This window comes from Aythya ferina, assembly GCF_964211825.1.
Source record: "Aythya ferina genome assembly, chromosome: 6".
Classification (NCBI taxonomy): Eukaryota; Metazoa; Chordata; class Aves; order Anseriformes; family Anatidae; genus Aythya; species Aythya ferina.
In genome coordinates this window covers 40,220,414-40,239,750 of record NC_140303.1, presented here as the reverse complement: position 1 = coordinate 40,239,750, position 19,337 = coordinate 40,220,414, and the positions used below count along the sequence as shown (strand labels likewise).

The following is a 19,337-nucleotide window of genomic DNA, read 5'->3' as shown; positions in this document are numbered from 1 at the left end:
CAGCCAGGCTTTTCTGCCTGGCACGGAGAGCTGGAGGAAGCCAGGGAGCCTGCCCTTGTGCATGCACAGAGCTTCATTCTGCACCTTCTGTCTCCAAAGCTGGCCCTGTCAGAAAGGGGGTTAATTGCTTTTTAGGACTATTTCAGGAGGCGCAGCAGCACCCCGCAGGTTCTGCTTTGGTTGTCGGGGCTGGGAGGATTTCTGCTTTCCCAACAGCACAGCAAAGAAACCAGGGAGGAGGAGGACAAAGGGGATGATTCTGTTTTTTCTCCTAAAAACATGGAGTAGTACAAAGGCTGTACAAATTACAGATCTGGAGCTGTTTGGTTGTGCTTTTCCACCAGGCTGGCAGCGACGTGATTTATTGCAGCAACATGGAAGAAATCGTGGGGAAAAAATATCCCGTCTCATCCTGCTCAGCGCCGAAGTGGTGGAGCGCGTGTTTGAACAAGCTGCTAACACTTCAAATCAAACTCCCCGAGCCGTTCTATTTTGGGACAATTCTGCTGAAACCAAATATGTTTTCCCTGCGAGTCCCTTCCTGTTTTTTCCATGCCAGGCCTTTTCCCCACAAATAGGCTCTGGCGCTGCTCGGCTCGAGCCTTCAGCGTCCTCCCGCGGGCTGTTTGCCCTTGGTACAGTGGTGTCACAATTAGGGATTATTTACCATAAATGTCCAATTTTCTTTTAATATGTGTTGCTGTAGGTGCTGTTGAGTCTGGTGTTATGAGGCTGGAAGATAATTTTTTTTAAAAGCTGGATCGATTGTGGCCATGAACGAGCCATGAAGCTACCTGTGTCATGAGATCCCATGGTAAGATTTCATCCTCCAGAACAATCCGTGGTGCCCTCGTCTGCTCCTGGCAGAACAAGCCCAGCGTTGTCCTCCGGCGGTGAAGTTTCAGCTGTGGTGCCTGGTGCTGGCAGCAGCAGGAGGAAGGCTCCAGCCCTGGGAGAGCTGCCCCCATCGCTGGTTTATGCCTCAGCACCAGCCACGTCTGGGGGCAGCGCGGCTTCCCCTGCTAGGGGAGATGTCTGTCCAACAAGAGCACCAGGCAGCAGGGACCCGAGGTCGCCTTGCACCTCAAAAAAAAAATAAAAAAGAGGAAAAAGCAGAGTTTTTGCTAAGCATACCTGTTTTCAACACTTCTGCCAAGATACGAGAAGGAGCTGTATTGCCGTGTAGTGCTTATCCTGGTTAAAATGTTCTTGAGACTTCAGCCCTGTGGTTTCCACACCATAAACCAGGAATACTGGAACTTGGCGCTTTTTATCAGTGTCTTACTAGAAAATGAGCAGTACGCAGACTGATGCAAAAAATAATCATAAAAATCAATTTCACTTTACTTCCCTGCGTTGTTCTGTGCTAATCTCAGCTCTGTTACTTGCTCCTTGCTGTCCTCAGCAGCAGAGCTGCAGGAAGTGTTCCAGTGCCTGGCGTTGCCCTCCACAGCGGATCCAGTTCAGCAGGCACTAAGCAATCCTCGCCTTTATTCTGCTGGGCCTGCTGCAGCCAAACATGCAGCGAGTGGGAGGGGAAGAGAGGGAGGGCTGCAGACTGGAATAGCTCCTGTTAGACACAAACTGTGGATGGCGGCGCGTTCACAGGAGTTGTGCTGAACTGAATTGAGAAGTTGACTTCGGCTCCGAAAGTTGGCACTGGATGTCACTGCTGGTGCTGGTGCTGCCAACAGTTACTGCTGTGCTGGAGGTTTTCGTCTCTGACCACGTTTAAGAACATTTAACAAAGTTTAGCTCTGCTGCTCCCTTCTGAATGTCTTACTTCGCTTGCTTCCTGGCTTTGAGTCCAGTTTGCACCTTCTGGTTGTAAAACCAACCTGTGTTTGGATACAGGTGTTGATCCGGCTCGGTGCATTGCTGTTTCGGGCAGGCAGAGTGGAAAGGGTTTGGGACGATGCAGGGAAAGCTCTTTCCCTGGCACTTTGGTCTGTCTGTGCCCAGACATTTTCTCGAGGCTTTTGGCTATTATCCGTGTTCTTTCCGAGCCTCTCATTTTGCACTATTGTTTTCTGCGAAGGGGGAGGAGAGCCTGGCGCTGTGTGACGCTCTCCAGATGAAACTGCATCAGCATGGCAGAAACGTTCTGCCCACAGCTTCGGGGTTGCATCTGGTCCCGTGGATGTCGTGTGTGAAGCTCTGTGCTTCACGGGAAGACGTGTTTGGCCTCGGTACCGAAATCCACACACACAAACCCCGTTTGTTCTGTTGTCTGCAGGGGGAGGCTCTTCTGGTCGGAGCTTTGTTACTCGCTTCCTCTGCAGGCAAGTGCTAGCTGCTGGGTGGGAGCACACACCCCAAGGGAGGTAAATCGGCCCAGGTATTTTGTGTCTTCCTTCATTAACAGAAATTTAATCCGTGAACGGTTGGTGAGATCTGTTTGGCACCAGAGCTCCCTATTTCACAGAGCTATTACCAGAGCTCGGCTCCCCTTCCCTTGGCTGCTCCCCTCTCCTACAGAAAGAGGAAGCTCAGGCTGTGTCCTCGCAGTAACGACAAGCGCAGCCCCAACGTCCCGATTCCTGCTGCTTTCTTCTGCTGTTAAATAATTCCTGCCCTCGGCTGCATCCTCCCAGCCCACCTGCAGTGGCTGCGTCGCTCCGGGAGCTGCCGGTTGCCAGCAGCTGGAAGGTGGCTGCCGGCCTTCCCCCCCCACTCCTCTTCAGGAGGAAATTCAGCGGCGGTTTCCCGAGCGGCTGCCTGCCTGCTGGAGCCGTGCTGCAGTCTCGGGGGATCCCACGGGGCGCTCTTTTATTTTTTCTTCCTTTTTATTTTCCTCCTCTCTCCTAGAGCGAGTCGCGCTCTGCCATGGCTCCGGCTTGCCGCGGTGCTGCTGACACCGAGCCCGCGCGGCGCTGAGGCTGCCAGGACGAGGCAGAGCCTGCTCCTTCCCTCTGCTCCGGCCAAAGCTGCTCTTCCCCACGGCTCAGCAGGGTTTTCCCCCAGTCCCAGCCCCATTGCTGGGCAGGGGGTAGGGGAAGCGTGCCTCCCAGGGAGCTGGGGATTCTGCGCTTGTTGCTGCACGCTGCTGCAGAGCTGGGCACAAACCCTGCTGCAGGAGCCTCCCTTGGTGCCGGCAGCACCTGGACCTGCAGGGAGTGGCGGGGCACAGAGATGTGATGCTCGGTGACATCCCCAGCACCGTGTGCCACCGGGCCAAGTGCCTGTGCTGGGAGCAGCGCTGGCCCTGGCAGGTCTCACACAGGCTCCAGTGATGGCTTTCGGTCACGTGCATTCAGTGAGCAGCACAAAGAAAGTGTTTAAAAACTTGGTGTATTTTTTTTCCCCTCAAGATTCCATTACCAGTGTACCAGAGTACCAGAAGCGAGGCCGGAGGGGAGGGCTGGCCACTGTCACCCTGCCCCCTGCGGAGCCCCAGCAGTGTAGGAAGAGCTCAGTGGGGTGCTGCCAAGGGCTGGGTGCAGACGTAACCAGCAAAATGCTTCATTTAAGGCTCCAGATGGAGTAACTGTTAATATTTGCATCAGTGTTACTAGAAGCTGTGTCTGTGTGTTCGTCCCCAAGTGTCCCCTGCCCTCGGAGGTAAATAGGATCACCCGGCTGACACAGATGACCCCTAGCAGCCAGCAGGGTCCTGGGAGTTCCCCACGAGTGAACCTTTTTAGACCCTTGACCAGGCTTTGACTTCGCTCTAGCACCATACTCATTCCCTGCCTTTTTGGGCACATCTGAGCACAGATTTATAGGCCGTTAGCAGACCCTTTGCCAGCAGAGGCATTTTTTGAACAGACGTACCTTTTGCAGAATATCCCAAAATAACAGCGAAAGCTTTAGGCCAAAATAAGGGGTTTAAATCTTGTCAAGTTTTTGACAGCTTTCCCTCCAGACAAGGCATTTCCCCCTCTTTCAGCACAGAACAACACCCAGGTGCTTAACGTCGTGCTGTCTGCTGCTCCTGTACAGTCGTGTTAGGGTGAGAATTGACAGAGCAGGGGCTTTTGGCACAGAGCAGGACCTTGGGGCCTGCCTCCTGCATTGCTTTTGCCAGATCCTGGAGGCTGTGGATGTGACAGTGACTCGTAGAGAAGCTTTGCCCTTGGTGCTGGCAATAAGAAGTGTTAAACCGGTGTTTCTTCCCCGGGTCGATGACAGCAGTTAGGTCCCATAAAGCGCTGCTCCAACACTACCCGGGTGGGTGAGCACAGGGTGCCCCTTCACTTCTGTTTTGCTCTCTGCACGTTCAGTTTGCAGACCGCAAGCTTTTGGGGAAAGGAGTTGCTATTTACGGAGTGCGCAGTGCTTGAAAAAGCAGGGCTTTGGAGGAAGGTATTTCTAGCGGCGTGCCCTCGCTGTGAATCCTGCAGCCGGGCGATCTCGGCGTGCTCCTTGCTGCAGGACAAACGGGATCCTAGCAGCTCGAGCAGGGTCCTGGGAAAAGAAAGAGCGGAAAACAGAAAGGAAATAAAAAAGTAACGTGCTCTGGTCACAAGCTGAATTTATTAGTGCTTAAAACCGTTCCTAGGCATCTGAGTTTGGAGGCTTGTGGAGGCGAAAAGGCAGCTGCTGGGAAGCTGCGGGGACATTTGGGGTCCTGCTTCGTGCCCCACGAGCCCGTGGGCAAGCGGCAGAGCCGGCGTCGGTGAGCGCGTGCTCTTCTAAATCAGCCTGGTGACGTCCTCGGGCAGCTCAGGCTGTTCGAACCGCTCCTGCTTGGGAAGCAGAGAGGAATATTCGGGGCTATTTTGGTTGTTCCAAGCCCGATGGTGTGGGAAGTGGTGGCACCGCGCTAGAAGGAAATTGGGACGCTGTAATCCTAGAGCTCCTTACAGAGGGTTGTGTGCCTGGGTTGAACGGGAAAAGCAGGCGCTGAAGGCAGGTGGCATCCCCCCGACAGTGGGGTCTCGGGGAAAATTCCCCTTCGTGTCTCCCACTTGTCATATTTCTCATTTTTTATGGCGTTGAACATTCCTGCTGCGGGGAACTGCAGAGGCAGGGGGGTTCTTGAAAAGCCTGGCAGTGCCTGGGGGCAATATTTGTCTCCTCCGTTCCTGAGGCTGAGAACCATTTGTGCCCTCGTGCAGGGGACAAGCGCAGGGCCCCCTGCCAGCAGAGGTTGGTCAGGGTAACCGTGCGTTTCCTCTGGCTGCCCCGATATGACCAGGTGTCAGAAAACCCCCTGGGAGCAGCTCCCCCAGAGCCTTGCAAACATCACTCTCTGCTTTCAAGAGCCACAGTAATTAAGAACAAATAAAGCCCCGTTTTTAAACGTTGCAGCTTTCGCTTGGTGCCTTTCATCACTGGAAAAACACCTTTTTTTTTCCTCCTGTGGGCCTCCTGAATAGCTCTCCTGGAAAAGAGGGCCCAGCTGCAGAGATTAAAGCAAAATCCTGAGCAGAGGTGTGCAGCTCTCCATTCGGTCGTCCCTCTAACCACAGGCAGTGGGAACAAATGCAGATCAGAGCCCTCCCAGACAGCCACGAGCTCTTTCGTGGCTCACACAGCAACAAAAAAGGCGTTTGTAAAGTTGGTGTCCTGCTCGAACGTGGTGGTGCAGGCACAATTTTAGAGAAGAGCGATCCGAGCCGTCTGCCATCTCTCTGGTATCAATCCTCCTCATTCAGTTTGCTTGGATTTATGGTCTTTTGGGTCAAAAGGTCAAAGGTTTATTTTGGAGGGATGGAAAAAGAATACGGGGATGTTCACGTCTGCCATCCTGCACTTCTGTGGGTGCTGTAGGCAGACGTTTGAGTCCTCCCATCACAGGAAGGTGATGCTGGCAGTGCCGCAGGGCACGCACAGCCCCTCTCCTGGGGCTCCGTGCCAGGCAGGGACGTGGAGCTGAGGGCCTGCAGCACAGGGGCTCTGCCAGCACCCCAGGACAGCCTCAGCCTGGGCTTCCCCGTGGTCCCCGTGGGTCGTGAAGCTCTGAGCTTCTGCACACAGCAGCAGGTGAACGTGTGCCGTCGTGCACGTGAGGCAGCCGGCTGTGCCGTGAATGCTCATTTGAAGAGCCCAGCGCTTTGGCAGTAAGTGTATTTATTACTGGTGCTTCTTTTTTATTTTTTTTACGAGTGTTTTTAGATGTAAAAACACAATCTGTGCCGAGCTGAGGGCTGCTCGAGAAAGGAGATGTGACTGCAAGATCTCAAATTCAGGAAAAGAGATCATGAAAAGAACTAGCAGAACAGTTGCCCTATTTTCTAATAATTAGCATTCACAAAGAAGCAACATGTTCTAACTACCTAGTAATTTCCAAATTGCTGAGACACCTAATGAGTTGTCTTAAATAAATTTACCAAACATATCGGAGGAACTAATTACCGAGCCTTTCATTCTGAAATCCCAGCCCAAGGCGCAGTGGCCATGCAGCTGGCTCGTGTCGGTGGCTGTTCAGCGAGCAAATGGTCTGGTTGGGAGCTGAACCTTGTCCTCTGGACCTCCCGTGGCACATCCACATCCTCTGCTGGGCACGGAGCTGTGACAAAGTCCTGCTGGAATCCATCCCTACAGCTCTGCTGGGCCCAGCTCTGCGGAGCCTTGCTGCTGGGATCAGCCCCTCGGGTTCCTTGCCGTGACAGCTTGCAGGGGGCCAAGTCGCACAGGAGCTTTTGTGCCCAGGGAGCAAAAGCCGCAAAGACAAAGGTGTGAGCAACACACCCCTTCCTCTCCTGGCCCAGGTGCAGTCCCTGGGGTTGTGGTGGCTCCCTGGGACCTGTTGTAGGGCACCGAAGCCTCCGCAGGGTGCAGCAGCCCTCGGTGCCTCCCTGTTCCCATCCCATAGCCCGGTGCTGAGGATGGGGCCTTGGCCGTGCTGGGGGAGTCGTGCAGCCCGCAGATTGCCTGGCCCCAGGCTCACTGCCGCGTGGCAGCGTCCTCCTGCCAAAGGAACAGATCCCCACGGCTCTGCTTTTGCCTCTTAATTACATCACCTGCCGGTAATTACATTGGGCTGCCTGCTCTGAGCGCCAGCACCAGGTGAGCACCAACTGCGGGCAGCGGCAGTACCCCAGGGCAGTCAGAAAGCTGCAGTTTGGGTTGGTGCCGTGTCTTGCCTTGGAGAATTTTGTTTTCCCAGTTACCCAACTTCTGCTCGGCCTGTTAGAGTGAAAAAGGGTGAACGTTCCCCGCCGAGGAGCTCTGGCAGGTAGGAGAAGCTGCCTTGTGTGCCGCAGCCGTGTGCACCCTGCGGATAGGAAGTACAGGGGGAGCAGATTTTTGGCTTCTTTAACCTATTTCATGAATAGAATCGAGACCTAACAATGCTTGGCTTCCAAAACCTTACAGCCATACATTTCTTTAGAAAAAAAATGTCTCCGGTCCCCAAGTGACTGTAGTGCCCGTTCTCTGTTCCTGAGCAGTTCTGACCACCCGGTCGGGGAGCACAGGGCCTCGAGCACGGGGACTGCCACCAGAGCTCCTGGGCAGAGACGTGCCCGGTGTCTGCAGGTGGCCAACACTGCCCTGGTGTTCACGGGGAAGGCAGAAGCTTTCTCTCTGCTCAGGGTTCGGTTTCAGAAATGCTTCCTGGAGCACCCTAAATCTTCTCCAAAGAGCCTGCCTGTCACCTGGCTTAGTGGAGCCTCTAATGGATTGCTGCCTTAACTGCACGAGCTGCCTGACAGAGCATCGCACGCCACGGCTGCTGAGAGAGCAATTCGGGTCTGTAGATTTCTGGCAGCTGGAAAAAATTATTTGCAGCCTCACTGAAGTCTTTTTTTCTCCTCCTGAGACCCTACCAGCTAAAAGTTGATGTTTTCTTCCACCCTTCCCATCAGGGAGAGGACCTGGCTGGCTGCTGTTGTCCAGGAGCAGGGTGGGTTTCCCTCCCAGGCAGCCTGGGGCCCGAAACCAGCGGGGGTTTGCCCTGCCCAGCCCCGCAGCCAGCTCGGCCCGTGCCCTGCAGCAGACCCGGCAGCGGGCAGGAGGACTGCTCAGCTGCCAGGATTTTGTAGTTGCCGAATAAATAGACCTGCTGTTCCCTCTGCTTTGGCCAAAGTACGCGATTTCCCTCCCATTTTGGGGATTGCTTCAAACCTCAGCGTTTGTGTCAAAGCTGAATTGTGCTAATTGACGGGAGAGGGAAATGAATGAGGGAGAAGATCAGTAATAAATCGCAGGAGAAAAAATGAACTCACAGAAGCCTAAATAAAATGGCTGTGAGATGTGAAACAAACCTTGCATTGCCTTGGCAGCAGAGCACAGCGCTTGGGGGTGCCCACGGAGTCGGGGGGCACTTGCAAGGGCGAAGGAGCCGTGCTCGGTGCCTTGCTCTAACCAAACGTGGCACTCACGTTCCTGGGCCTGTGCTGCTGTGCTCGCCTCGGGCTGCTTTTTCATCCATCTCTCCAGGATTTGCAAATCTGCGCCTTGTCCTGTGGCTCCCCATCCCGGGAGGCACGGTCCCGGGGCTGCACCTCGCAGCCAAGCCCCTCGGCGCTGGCTGTGACCCGCAGGAGCATGTTGGGGAGCAGCCCGGGGAAGCCTCGCGGCGTCAGCTCCTTGGGAGAAGGCTCCTGGCTTCTGACAGCAGAAAGTAGGTCAGTGCTCAGGCAGAAACATCTAAAAACCATGGTGGGAAGCTGTGCATCACGTGTCGGTGTTATTGCTGCTGACTTCCTCGGCAGCCCTGCACTTAGCCCAGCCAGAGGACTGAGCAGATCCGTCGGTGTGTGCCCATGCACGTGTGGTCACCGTGTGTGCCTCACAGGCACCTCCCGCAGCCCCCTGTGTGCCTGGAGCTGATATCTCTCCTCCCAGAGCCCTGCTCCATCCACCTTTCGGCACGGGGCAGGGACTGGGGCAGAGGAGCAGCACAACAACAGTGCTGGTGGCTCAGCCTCAGGCCTCGGACACACCAGCGTGTGCTGAGCTCCTGGGGCACCTTCCCATTTATTATCTGGACACTGCCGTTGCTTTTCCTTCTTCCTGCTGCTGCTGAAGCCTCGCTGCCTGCAGTAAGGGAAGCGATGCCAGCAGCCAGGCAGCGCGGTGCCTGCTCGCAGCGTTTCGGGCAGCAACGGGCTGCTCACATGTCCTGCTGCTCTCCCAGCGCCCTCCTGCTCTGCTTGTCCTTTTGCTCTGATTGCCTTGAACAATGCCGGCTCCCGCACGGAGCTGTAATTTTAGGGCTGGAATATTTGATGGCATGGATTTAGCCTCCCTGGGTATATCGGGGTCCCCTTCAGGTGCTGAGCAGGGGCGTCCTGCTGCCCGGCCGTGGGGGCTGGCTCGCTTCATGCTCTCTCCAATAACGAGGGAAAGTGGTGGTGTACACGGAGAGGAGAGGAGGGATGTTGACTTCTGTGGCAGGTTACGGAGAACACGTGTCCCTGTGCTGCAGGATATGAAGTGATTTAAGAAGAAAAAACACATTTGAAAGGCACGATGCTGTACTGTGGCTCTTGTGAGGGAGATCTGGGCTTAGGACAGGTGTCACTCGCTGCGTGGGACACCGGAGTCCCGTTGCTTTGTAGCAGGAGGAGAGTTTGCTCTGCAAACCTGCCCTGCTGCCACGCACCCCGAGGGCTGTCCAGGGAGGAGGCGTAGCCGTGGCCATGCCTTATTGTCCCCGTGAGCGGTTACCTGCTGCTGCTGCTCGTACGTGCCGGTTTTATTCATACCACTGCTTAGCTTTTGTGTCGAGTAGCTTTTAGCACTGTGATTTTGCCATTTTTTGCTCCTGAGCAGAGAGCAGAGCTTCGTGTGAGTGCAGCACACAGCAGGAGGAAGGTGCTGGCACAAGGGCACCGTATTTACAGGGCGGGGTGGCTCCAAGCAAGCTTTATAGCACCTGAATTGTATCTGATGTGACCTAGCCCCTGGCAGTCTCCAGTCTAAGGCTGACCAACAGGATTTCAGTGTTACAAAGACTTCTGTACCGTGCCTGCAGCTGAGCTGGATGTGACCCAGTGCGAAGGGATTCCTTGAAAGTGGGGAGAGGCTTTTCTTGGGGGTTTGCCTTTGGCTAAGGTAAAGCCATGTTACTTCTCTGCTAAATTCTGCAGAAACAAGAAGTAAAACCCACGCAGCAGAATTACAAAACCAGTATTTTAAAGGTATTTTACGTACCTGACTGGGGAAGGTGTTCCTATTTCTTACATCTGTTTTCTTAGTGACGTGTTTTTCTTTTCAGGGCTCAGCGGATTCGTACACAAGCAGACCCTCAGACTCTGATGTGTCTTTGGAAGAAGACAGGGAAGCAATCCGCCAGGAAAGAGAACAGCAAGCAGCCATACAACTCGAGAGGGCGAAGGTGCACTCTTGTAAACTTTTCTAATAGCTGAGTTAGGTGGCGCTTATCCTTTGCCTGGTGTTAAAATTCACACTGCTGGTTTATAGTGACGATGGTATCTTTGGAAGTAGGCTGTGAATCAAGTGACATAACCTGCAAGCAAGGTGTGGGGGGAATATTCTGCAAATGTTCTCGTATAAAGGGATCTGCTTTAGTGAGCTGAACTCTGGTGGCTTGTGTGAAATGATTAGGTCTGAATTGTGATGTGTTTGGCAAATACCCTGTGCTAGACTTCTGGTAATTGGATACAACAGATGAATGCTTGATTCAGAAAGTTTCTGCTGTTTGTGATGTCTGTTTCTGTTTGTAGTCCAAACCAGTAGCATTTGCTGTTAAGACTAATGTGAGTTACTGCGGTGCTCTGGACGAAGATGTTCCTGTCCCAAGCACTGCCATCTCTTTTGATGCCAAGGACTTCCTACACATTAAAGAGGTAAAACCAAGCGGTAGTTTGTCCTTTTCAGAGTCCCAGCACCCTGGGGTGCTTATCTTGCACTTTTTGAAGCTCGATGTCACTGATTTCCAGTTGCATTTTCATGTCACAGGAAGGAACCAGAACCTTGCTGTATTTTAAATCCCCTTCAACATGGTAGATTCAGACTCTTGTCGATGAAATCCAGTTTGTGATGGATTAAGTAATAGAAAGGGAGTCTGTCCATCAGGAAGGGGAGTAGCAGCAGTTTGCACCCGGTCTTCATAAAGCACCAGAGAGGCTTGCAAGAGAGATGAGACTTAGAATAATACAAGAAGAAAGGAAAATAAGGAAGAGGCTGCAGGACAAAAATGTACAAAAATAAGGAAAAAGAAATAGGAATAAATAGGCCCTGAATATGGCTTTAGCAGAGAAGAATACATCTTACTGCATGTTGAGCATATTTTCTGCAATTATTAATCTGAAGTGAGCCCTCGAAATTTGCATAACCCCTGTTGTGTTGTAGATCTGCACACAGGCTTGCAGCTTGCAAAACCATTTCTTTATCTCCGCGTTCTGGGGGTTTATTTGGGGGTGTTTGTCTGTCTAATTTGTCTGTTTCTTTGAGCATTAGTCCATCATTGCTTCAAAGCACTGATCTCCCCGAGACTGAGCCTGTTTAGGAGGAAAGCCCCTGCTTCTTCATCTCTAGAGACAGAGATCGGTGCTGGAACAGAGGGGTTTGCTTTAAATTCTTTCTCCCTGAGAAGGACACAGGAGAGGCAGTTGATTTGCATGTTCCATTTTCTCAGTTAGCTGGAAACAGATGGAAGTTTGATATTTTTTTTAAAGATTTTTTATGTTATTTTTTGTTTAGCTTAGTTGTGGGCTGTTTTTTAAATACATATATTTGTGTGGAGTGGTGCTTCACTCCCTGTTGAGGAAGCGGGGCACTGTGAAATCTGCATCTGCCTCTCTGTGTGTGTAGACTTGGTTTTCCCCCTCCTCCTTGTTCCCCAGGGATGTGCTCTGTCCCGTCCAGCACCATACCTGAGCTGCCCACCTCCTAAACTTGCTTCCCATCAGGGAAATGTCCTTTGCTAGCCCTCAGAGCTGGAAGCAAACAGCTGCCCTCGTTTCAGCAGAGACCACTTGGACTAGAATAACCATGGCTCCAGATTTGAGAACACTGAACTAGGTAGAAGTAAGGTCGCCGTGCTGCCAAGAGGAACCATCAGCAGGAACTGCTGAGTTGCTATATTGAGAGCATGTCCTGCATGTCTCATCTGTCTCCTACAAGGCTATACGTTATGTGCTTAAAAGATGAAGTGCAACATTTACTGACAGTGCAGAAGAAATCCTGGGCATGGCAACCAACAGGAGGGAGCTGTAGTCCTCCCACACGCTGAAGGCAGAGAATAGCAGATGGGAGGTGGTGACCTGCTGCACACAGCCCCGCTTCCCTTACTGCATCCTTGTTGTTCCTATTGTTCAGGTGTTCCCAGCACAGCCCTGATTCCAATCTCACCTCTAGGGGCATCGCTCAGGAGTCCACGCCCTGCTGATAGAAGAAGGGTTGCCCAAAAAGTTGCCCAAAGCCACGTCCAGCCCGGTTTGAATCTGGTCACCAGAAATGTCATTAAATCTCATCATTAAATCTCATCACACTCAGCACCTCAGCTGGTGGCACCAGAGGAGAGGTCACACAGCAGAGTGTGTTGGGGCAGTTAACAGATAAGCAAGTGCTGTCACTGCTACGCAGCTCTCCACTCTCTAGCTGTAGGTATCAGCCTTCCAGGCACTGCCCAGCACCTTTTAACTTCATTTAATCTGTGCAGATTGTCCAGTACTCTGACTTCAGTGCCGAGTTAAGAATTGTGGATAACAAAATGAGGGAGTTTTGGACGTGAAGCATTTGATCTGAAGCCAGTAACCTTTCTGTGTTCCAGAAATATAATAATGACTGGTGGATAGGAAGGCTGGTTAAGGAGGGCTGTGAGATTGGCTTTATTCCAAGCCCGCTTAGACTGGAGAATATCCGCATTCAGCAGGAGCAGAAGAGAGGACGTTTCCATGGCGGGTAAGAGTGCTGTAACCTTTTAAAATAATTTAAAATCGTTTCTGACACCGGACAATATTTTTCAAAGGTCACTTGATTCTTTTTTATTGCCGTGTATCCGAATGAGTGTTTGATTTGCGATTCCAAATGAAAATACCTATTTGCAGAGAACAGGCATGTTAGAAGTTGACTATGAGAAACAAGGAAAAAATTGTATCAGCTTTAGAAAAGATAAATTAAACAGGAGGAGTGGTAACAACAGAAATTTCTGAAGGGCTAGAGAGTTTTATGTCCCTGGGAGTTTACGTCAAGCCTTTGGTGCTCAAAGGCTGCCAGCTTTTATCCCAACTCTCATATTCTTAAAGTTGTGGGTTTTTTCTTTTTTTCTTTTTTCCCCTCCATTTTGGCCAGAACCAGACTTTTCAAACATCCTAGAGATGAATCTGGCCTTCAGCTTCCCTCCTCTTCATCTTCCAGCCTGACCCTTCTGTGTGTCCACACTGCTAGACCTGGAGATAGCAAATCCCTGGAAAAATACAAACTTGCTCACAGGTCGAGGAAGTAAAACTGATTTCCCTTAGTCTCAGTTTGGACATTGCAGGCTCTCTCTTCTATTGGCTGAATACACAAAATGCTTTTAAAAAATCATTATTTTACTAGTGGCATCTATTCCCTCTAATTTAAAATGAAATCTAAATGTTCACGCGAGGAGAACAGAAACTTTAGTATGGCAGAGTAAAGACAGGTGAACCATTTGAATCTAGACCTAGTATGGAGCAGCAAGAGGAGCACAATTTAGCCTGTATAGCACTGTCAGGGAATTAATACACTTAATCAAGGTCAGGAATGATTTCAAGTATAAACCATCTGGGGAAATATTTTTAGAATGATCGAGCAGCATTAACTGTGCTTTTTTTCAAGTTGCTTTTACAATTTCTGGAATAGCTTCAGAGAAAGGCAGTGTTTCAGTGTGTCTCAGGGAAAGAGGGGTATCAAATTGAGTGTTTAGGATCCTGGTTTGTATGTGGCGTGTTAGCAGAAGGATGCTCTGCTTGTGTGACCGGGCATGACTCCACCAAATCTCCAATTCCTGCAAAGATTCGTCTAATCTCATCTATGGAGAATATTGGGAATAAAATCAAGTATAAAGAAGGAGAAACATTATAAAAGAGGATTGCAACGAAGGATGGTGAGATCATTTATTTTTGAGCGCCTTCATTAGATATGGCCACATAATATCTGTACCTTAGGATCTCTTGAAAAGCTGTGACTACCTGTGCTAATGAAGGCTCTAAGTGATGAAGAATTCTAGTTTTTCCTGAACAAGGCAGTAAAAAGTTACCTATGAAAGAGGGTGTCTAGAGTCCTGAAGCACAGTAACTATCGCTAGTGATTATTTGCAGTATCATGAGTGTTGCAGCAGTGTCTAGGATATGCGTGCAGAGGATTTGCCAAGCTTACCAGGGGTGAACAATCCCTACTTCGGAGAGCACGTGGCAGGAAAGCAAGGACCAAACTGGTTTGGAGTAGCATCCCCTTGCTGCTCAGGGTGCATGGAACACAAAATACTGAGTGCTGTGCTGAGGACTTGCTGCCTGTACCGAGCTGCTGTGCCACGTGCAGTCACCAGGTTGCTTCAGCAGCCCTCCTGTGGCCGCCTTGAGCTTTCCTGAGAGCTTTGCTCGGTCAGCACTGGGACCTGCACTCCCCTGGCAGCCTGCACACAGCAACTCTGGACACAGGGGTCTGCTTAGTTACAGGTTCTTCACTTTCCCTGTGCTCCTGTCTTCACCACTCCCTGCAGAGGAAGCTTTCTTACAGCATGAGTAGGGGTAAAGACTCTCATTTACTGTGTAGTTTCTCATGGGGCAGTTTTCATAGCTGCTGCCTCCAACCTCACAAGTTCACATCTCTGGATACCTGGTGCTAATGGGGTTCTATCTGCTGCCATAGGAAATCGAGTGGAAATTCTTCTTCAAGTCTTGGAGAAATGGTTTCTGGCACATTTCGAGCCACACCCACATCCACGGGTAAGGCAGAATTTTATTTAAGGAAACTCTTGCTATTTCTAATACTTCTATTTTAAAAATCATATATGGAAAGTGCATGTTTTCCCTCTTCGCTGACTTATTAAGATGTTCTGCTGAAAAGTGCTTGCATGCGGAGGTGGAGAAAGACATCTATTTCTAGACATGCAGTAGTTGCTAAGGGACTGGGGAAAAAAGAAGAAATCTCAGGAAAAGGGGCAGCTCCCCCCAGAACGGAATGAGTGACCAATTTAGGTAGAGCTGATGAAGAGCAAGGTACATTGAGGGAAATGAAAAGTGCCTTGAGAAAGGGATTTTTGTTTGCAAGTTGTTACGCACAGCGTGTGTTTTAACCAAGTTCTTTATTTGGTCTTTTAGCAAAACAGAAACAAAAAGTGGTAAGTAATGCTTCTGTTTTCATTTTGTTTTATTTATTCCTGATACATTAATTCCTAGAATTTTCATCTGCTTTGGTTAACGATCTAAAGGGATGTTTTCTTCTTCTAGACAGAACATGTTCCCCCGTATGACGTAGTCCCATCGATGAGGCCTGTCGTCTTAGTGGGTCCGTCCCTGAAAGGTTACGAGGTGGGTATTCCAGGTGCTTGCACTTAATGTTTTTTTCTGCTAATGTTTTCTTGTCCATCGTTTGCCTTAGTACATTTGCTGTGTTGCCCAATTAATTAACTAGGCTTCCATATACATATAAAATTTTAGTCAAACTAGCAGATGCTCTGAATTTAGTTAGCCAACATTTTTGAAGGAAGTTCCCCTGTAAGGTTATTGGTCTCCTTTTTTCATTTAGGAAAACTTTGTCTTCCCATGAAACTTGGTGCTGGCAAATGTAACAGCTGGAGTGCTGTAGCATGTTTGCTCTCCAGCACCTGCAACTGACTGTCATTGCAGCATGTTCTCTTGATGTTTATATTTTCCAGATTACTAGCATACTGAAGTATATACATACGGAAACCTTTAGCCCTTCTAAATTACTTGCCTCTCTTCAACTTGGGAGTAGGTAAGATAGATAACGAGTATAGATAAGCAGGAGAACCATTTTTCAAGGTAGCTGCAGATTCAGAGGAGCATTTAACACCTGCTAAATGAACACAGGCTTTCAGCAGGGCATTTTGGTGAACTTACCCATCTGTTAAGTGTTTTGCTGAATTAGGACCTAAATGAACGTGAACATAAAATCAAAGCTACACTTCATTTAGTTTAATTAATGTTGTTAGTACTTTATATGATATTATTAAGCATCGGAATGGCTCTTTTATGAAGATGGCAGCAATGTACTATTGTTAGCGTAATGCAGTGTTCTTACATCATTATTTTTTTGTAAGAATGATATAAAGTGTAGATTGGAGAGCAGGAATTAGGTACTTCATTTTCTACTGTCTGCCTTCTAATTTTGTGGCAACATTTCTTGACAGGAGTAACTGTCATGCATTGATTTTTACGGTGCTTCACCACAGGTTAATTTGCCTAGGAGCTCTCTGGTTTGGAGGGGAGAGAGGCCATTTGTTAAAAACATACCTCTCTACAGATATGTTCCCCTCTTTGTGTAAGAAAATAATCCTAAACAATACTAAACATGACATCTGGAACATCGAAAGGTGTGTAAAGGGTACCGCAGTTAGGGTATTAATTTGTTTCAAATTTTGTTCCACGTAGCAGAAACACACTGAGCTTCCTTTGCAACCTATATGGGAAAGTTCATGATTTTTTTCCTTTTGGCTAAATTGTGTAAGAACCTCTTTGAAAGATAGCATGGGAGAATTGAACTGCCAGAGGCCTGGGGGCTTTTTCTAGGCTGGCAGCTAATCAGTGTCACTCAGAGCCGTACTGGAAGGGACAGGGGGCCCAGGCAGGGAAGGAGGTGACATCTGCTGTTGGGGCTGAACGTCTCTCAGGTGTTTCCCATGTACAGGAATGGAAAATCTTTTTTTCCTTCTTGTAGGCCTCTCTGAGAGTAGTTTTGCTCTTCTCTTAGAGCAGTCATCCAACACGATAGATCTTCTATCTGGAGTCTTCAGCAAGTTCTAGTAACATTACAGGAGGGAAAAAAAAACAACAACAAATGATCTGTTGGACCCAAAAAGTCCCATAAGTTTCTGATATATGCTGAAGCCTGCTGGGAAGGGTCGTGCTGTGCGAGGTGGTGAGGTGTCTCCTAATGCCTCCGTGCTAACGAAGGCAGGAGCAGGGTGACAGTTCTCACATCCTCCAGGCTGCGTTACTGAGAGTGAGTCAGGAAACCTGCAGGTATTTATTGCAACGCTTGCTGCCGAGAGCATGATGATTAAATGATTGCTACCTATAAAAGGTATTGATTGTTGGCAGTATCCTTACCTTTTACTTACTTCTCTTCTTGCTTTTGACTTCTTTTTCTCCCTGTCAATCCTCCCTGTTCAATTTTCCTCACCTCTGCAAGGTGACTGACATGATGCAGAAAGCTCTCTTTGACTTCCTGAAGCACAGGTTTGATGGGAGGTGAGAAACACTGTCCTTCCCTTGCTTTGTTCCCCACGTGTTACTAATGTTTTAGCGATTTTTTGAATGTAAGAAGCCTGATGCATGTTCAAAACTGATTTACCAGCTTTGTACCAACACTGAAATGCAGCCAGCTTTGGGGTGGAGAGCAGCTAGTGTATTACCAGAAGTGCATGTGTCTGCAAATCTGCTGTCTGGAGTAGGATTTCTCGGGTTTAAGCGAATAGTTTTGCCTCTGTATCTTGTCAGAGTGAAGTTACAGGAGAAACCTGGATGAGAGGTGACTAGGGGACATGGGAAGAGTGCCAAAACCACTTTAAAGATGGCATTACCAGGCCTGGGGTTTCAGAGCTGCCCTGGGAAGCAGGCTGTGCCCTTGTACAACCAGGAGCAGGGTGAAGCACGGGATGTGGCAGCTTGCAGTTCAATTTGTTGTGGTTCTGAGCTGTTTCTGCACCCTGTCAGCACAGCCTCTCCCCACTGCGGAGCAGTACAGCTGGGCTGGCTTCACTGCAGGTCGCTGCAGGAGCTGTGGTGCACCTTTGTGTTAGGGGTAGGGAGGGAAGCGTGGCGTGTGCTCCCTTCGGCTGGTGGCACACGGGAACTGGAGGCAGTAGGTGATCTCGAGTTACCAGGACAGGACTGCTGTGAATATCCCCTTTAGGAGGTGGATTTTTGTACCCTGTATGAGAATGTGCTCGGCAGAGACCTGAGCCCCAGAGATCAGCAGCAGGACACGTGTAATGCCCTCCGAGCACCTGTTTAGGCTGCCCGAGCTGCTGGGAGGTAGGGTCACACCTTGCCTTGCTCTGCTCTGGGTTGTCCCACTGTGCCCTTTTGTTGTAAGTCCTACTGCTGGTAGCTAGATTGGCACCTAGATCAGGCAGAAGCGTGGAATTTAAACCTTTAGATAAAACAATTGAGTTCCTTTTCTGGAACCTCAGCTGCTTCTCTGCCAGCTTTTCTGGCTTTGGGGTCTTCCCCCTCGCCATCCTTCTGGTTTGCTTTGTGTTTTTTCCATCTGTGCTGCAGTTTTGCAGCAGGTCCGTGGTACCAACACAGGGAAAAGGCTTCAGGACGACCTGAGCTAGCAGCGCTCCTTCCCTGCCCCTTCGTGTGCTCGTCTTCTGTCAGCTCCTTCTGTACCCCTGACAGCCTCTCCTGGCTGGAAGGAAACGAACAGCCCGAGGGCTGCGCTGTGCAGCCGGGCTGAAAGGAGCCTGCTGGAGCTCAGCTGCTGCTCAGGGACCGAGCTGCAGAGCCTTCAGCAGCATCCTTCTCTAACCGCCTTCTATTTAGTTGCTGTTGCAAAGAGCAAGCCAGACTACACACACGCTAAATGTAAGGCAGCAAAGGCACAGGTTTTCCTTAACATCTTCCAGCAGCAGTGACAGGTGGCATTACCTCTCCCTCGGGAGAATGAAACGCTTCCTGTGGCTGTGCTGTGCTGTGCTAGACCAGGTGCAGCAGGTGAGCACTGACAGCCTGCCCTGCAGTACACTGCTCAGGCACCAGCACAGATGGGGGAGCCTCCCCAGCCAGAGGTGGGGCCCAGACCCTGCTGTGTTTTAGCACCTTTAGCCCCATGACCCATTAATTTATTGCAGTCCTTTTAAACTCATTTATATGTTTTGTTCTTACTGCATTTGCTGGCAGTAAATTTATTTACGTATTACGTGGAAAAATCCTTGGGACTTGTTTTTAATGCTCCATCTTATGTTGGGTGGGATGGCTGCGAGTCGCTTCCAGCTTGTTTTCTTTTCATTATTCACGGCTTTTGACTCATCACAGTCCTCCTAACTGGGCTTCACGTGGAGTGATTGCGTGTTCTTTGTTTTATAACCCAATTTACAGGCAAATTCTCAGATACAGGTACATAAAACTGGCTTGTTCCACATCCCAATTCCCCTTGTGTAGGATACAGGAGGACACTCCCTCTTTGTCTCTCACCAGCTCACTGACAGATCAGTGAAAATGGAAAAGGGTCACCTGCCTTCCTTGAGTTGAAGAGAAGGCTTCACAGGCTCAACTTTTCTCCAGTTTGACTCTGGGCTGATTCACTTAGCCCAGCGGCACAGC

General features: G+C 50.0%; 1 protein-coding gene across 7 annotated transcripts in view; it reads left to right on the top strand.

Annotated features, from left to right (window-relative positions):
- CACNB4 (calcium voltage-gated channel auxiliary subunit beta 4) overlaps positions 1–19,337 on the top strand; it is a gene marked incomplete at its 5' end in the record, with an annotated part of 64,491 nt that overhangs the window by 28,535 nt on the left and 16,619 nt on the right. For 6 of the 7 annotated variants that reach the window (XR_014694259.1, XR_014694260.1, XM_084523303.1 and 3 more), the window contains 7 exons: positions 10,112–10,231; positions 10,581–10,703; positions 12,632–12,762; positions 14,695–14,771; positions 15,147–15,166; positions 15,276–15,356; positions 17,200–17,258. Coding sequence is in view for 5 of the 7 variants with exons in the window: in XM_084523303.1 (XP_084379429.1) it covers positions 10,112–10,231; positions 10,581–10,703; positions 12,632–12,762; positions 14,695–14,771; positions 15,147–15,166; positions 15,276–15,356; positions 17,200–17,258 (611 nt within the window). Of the gene's footprint in view, positions 1–10,111; positions 10,232–10,580; positions 10,704–12,631; positions 12,763–14,694; positions 14,772–15,146; positions 15,167–15,275; positions 15,357–17,199; positions 17,259–19,337 lie in introns of those variants that run through there. The other variant, XM_084523306.1, reaches the window with a different exon arrangement.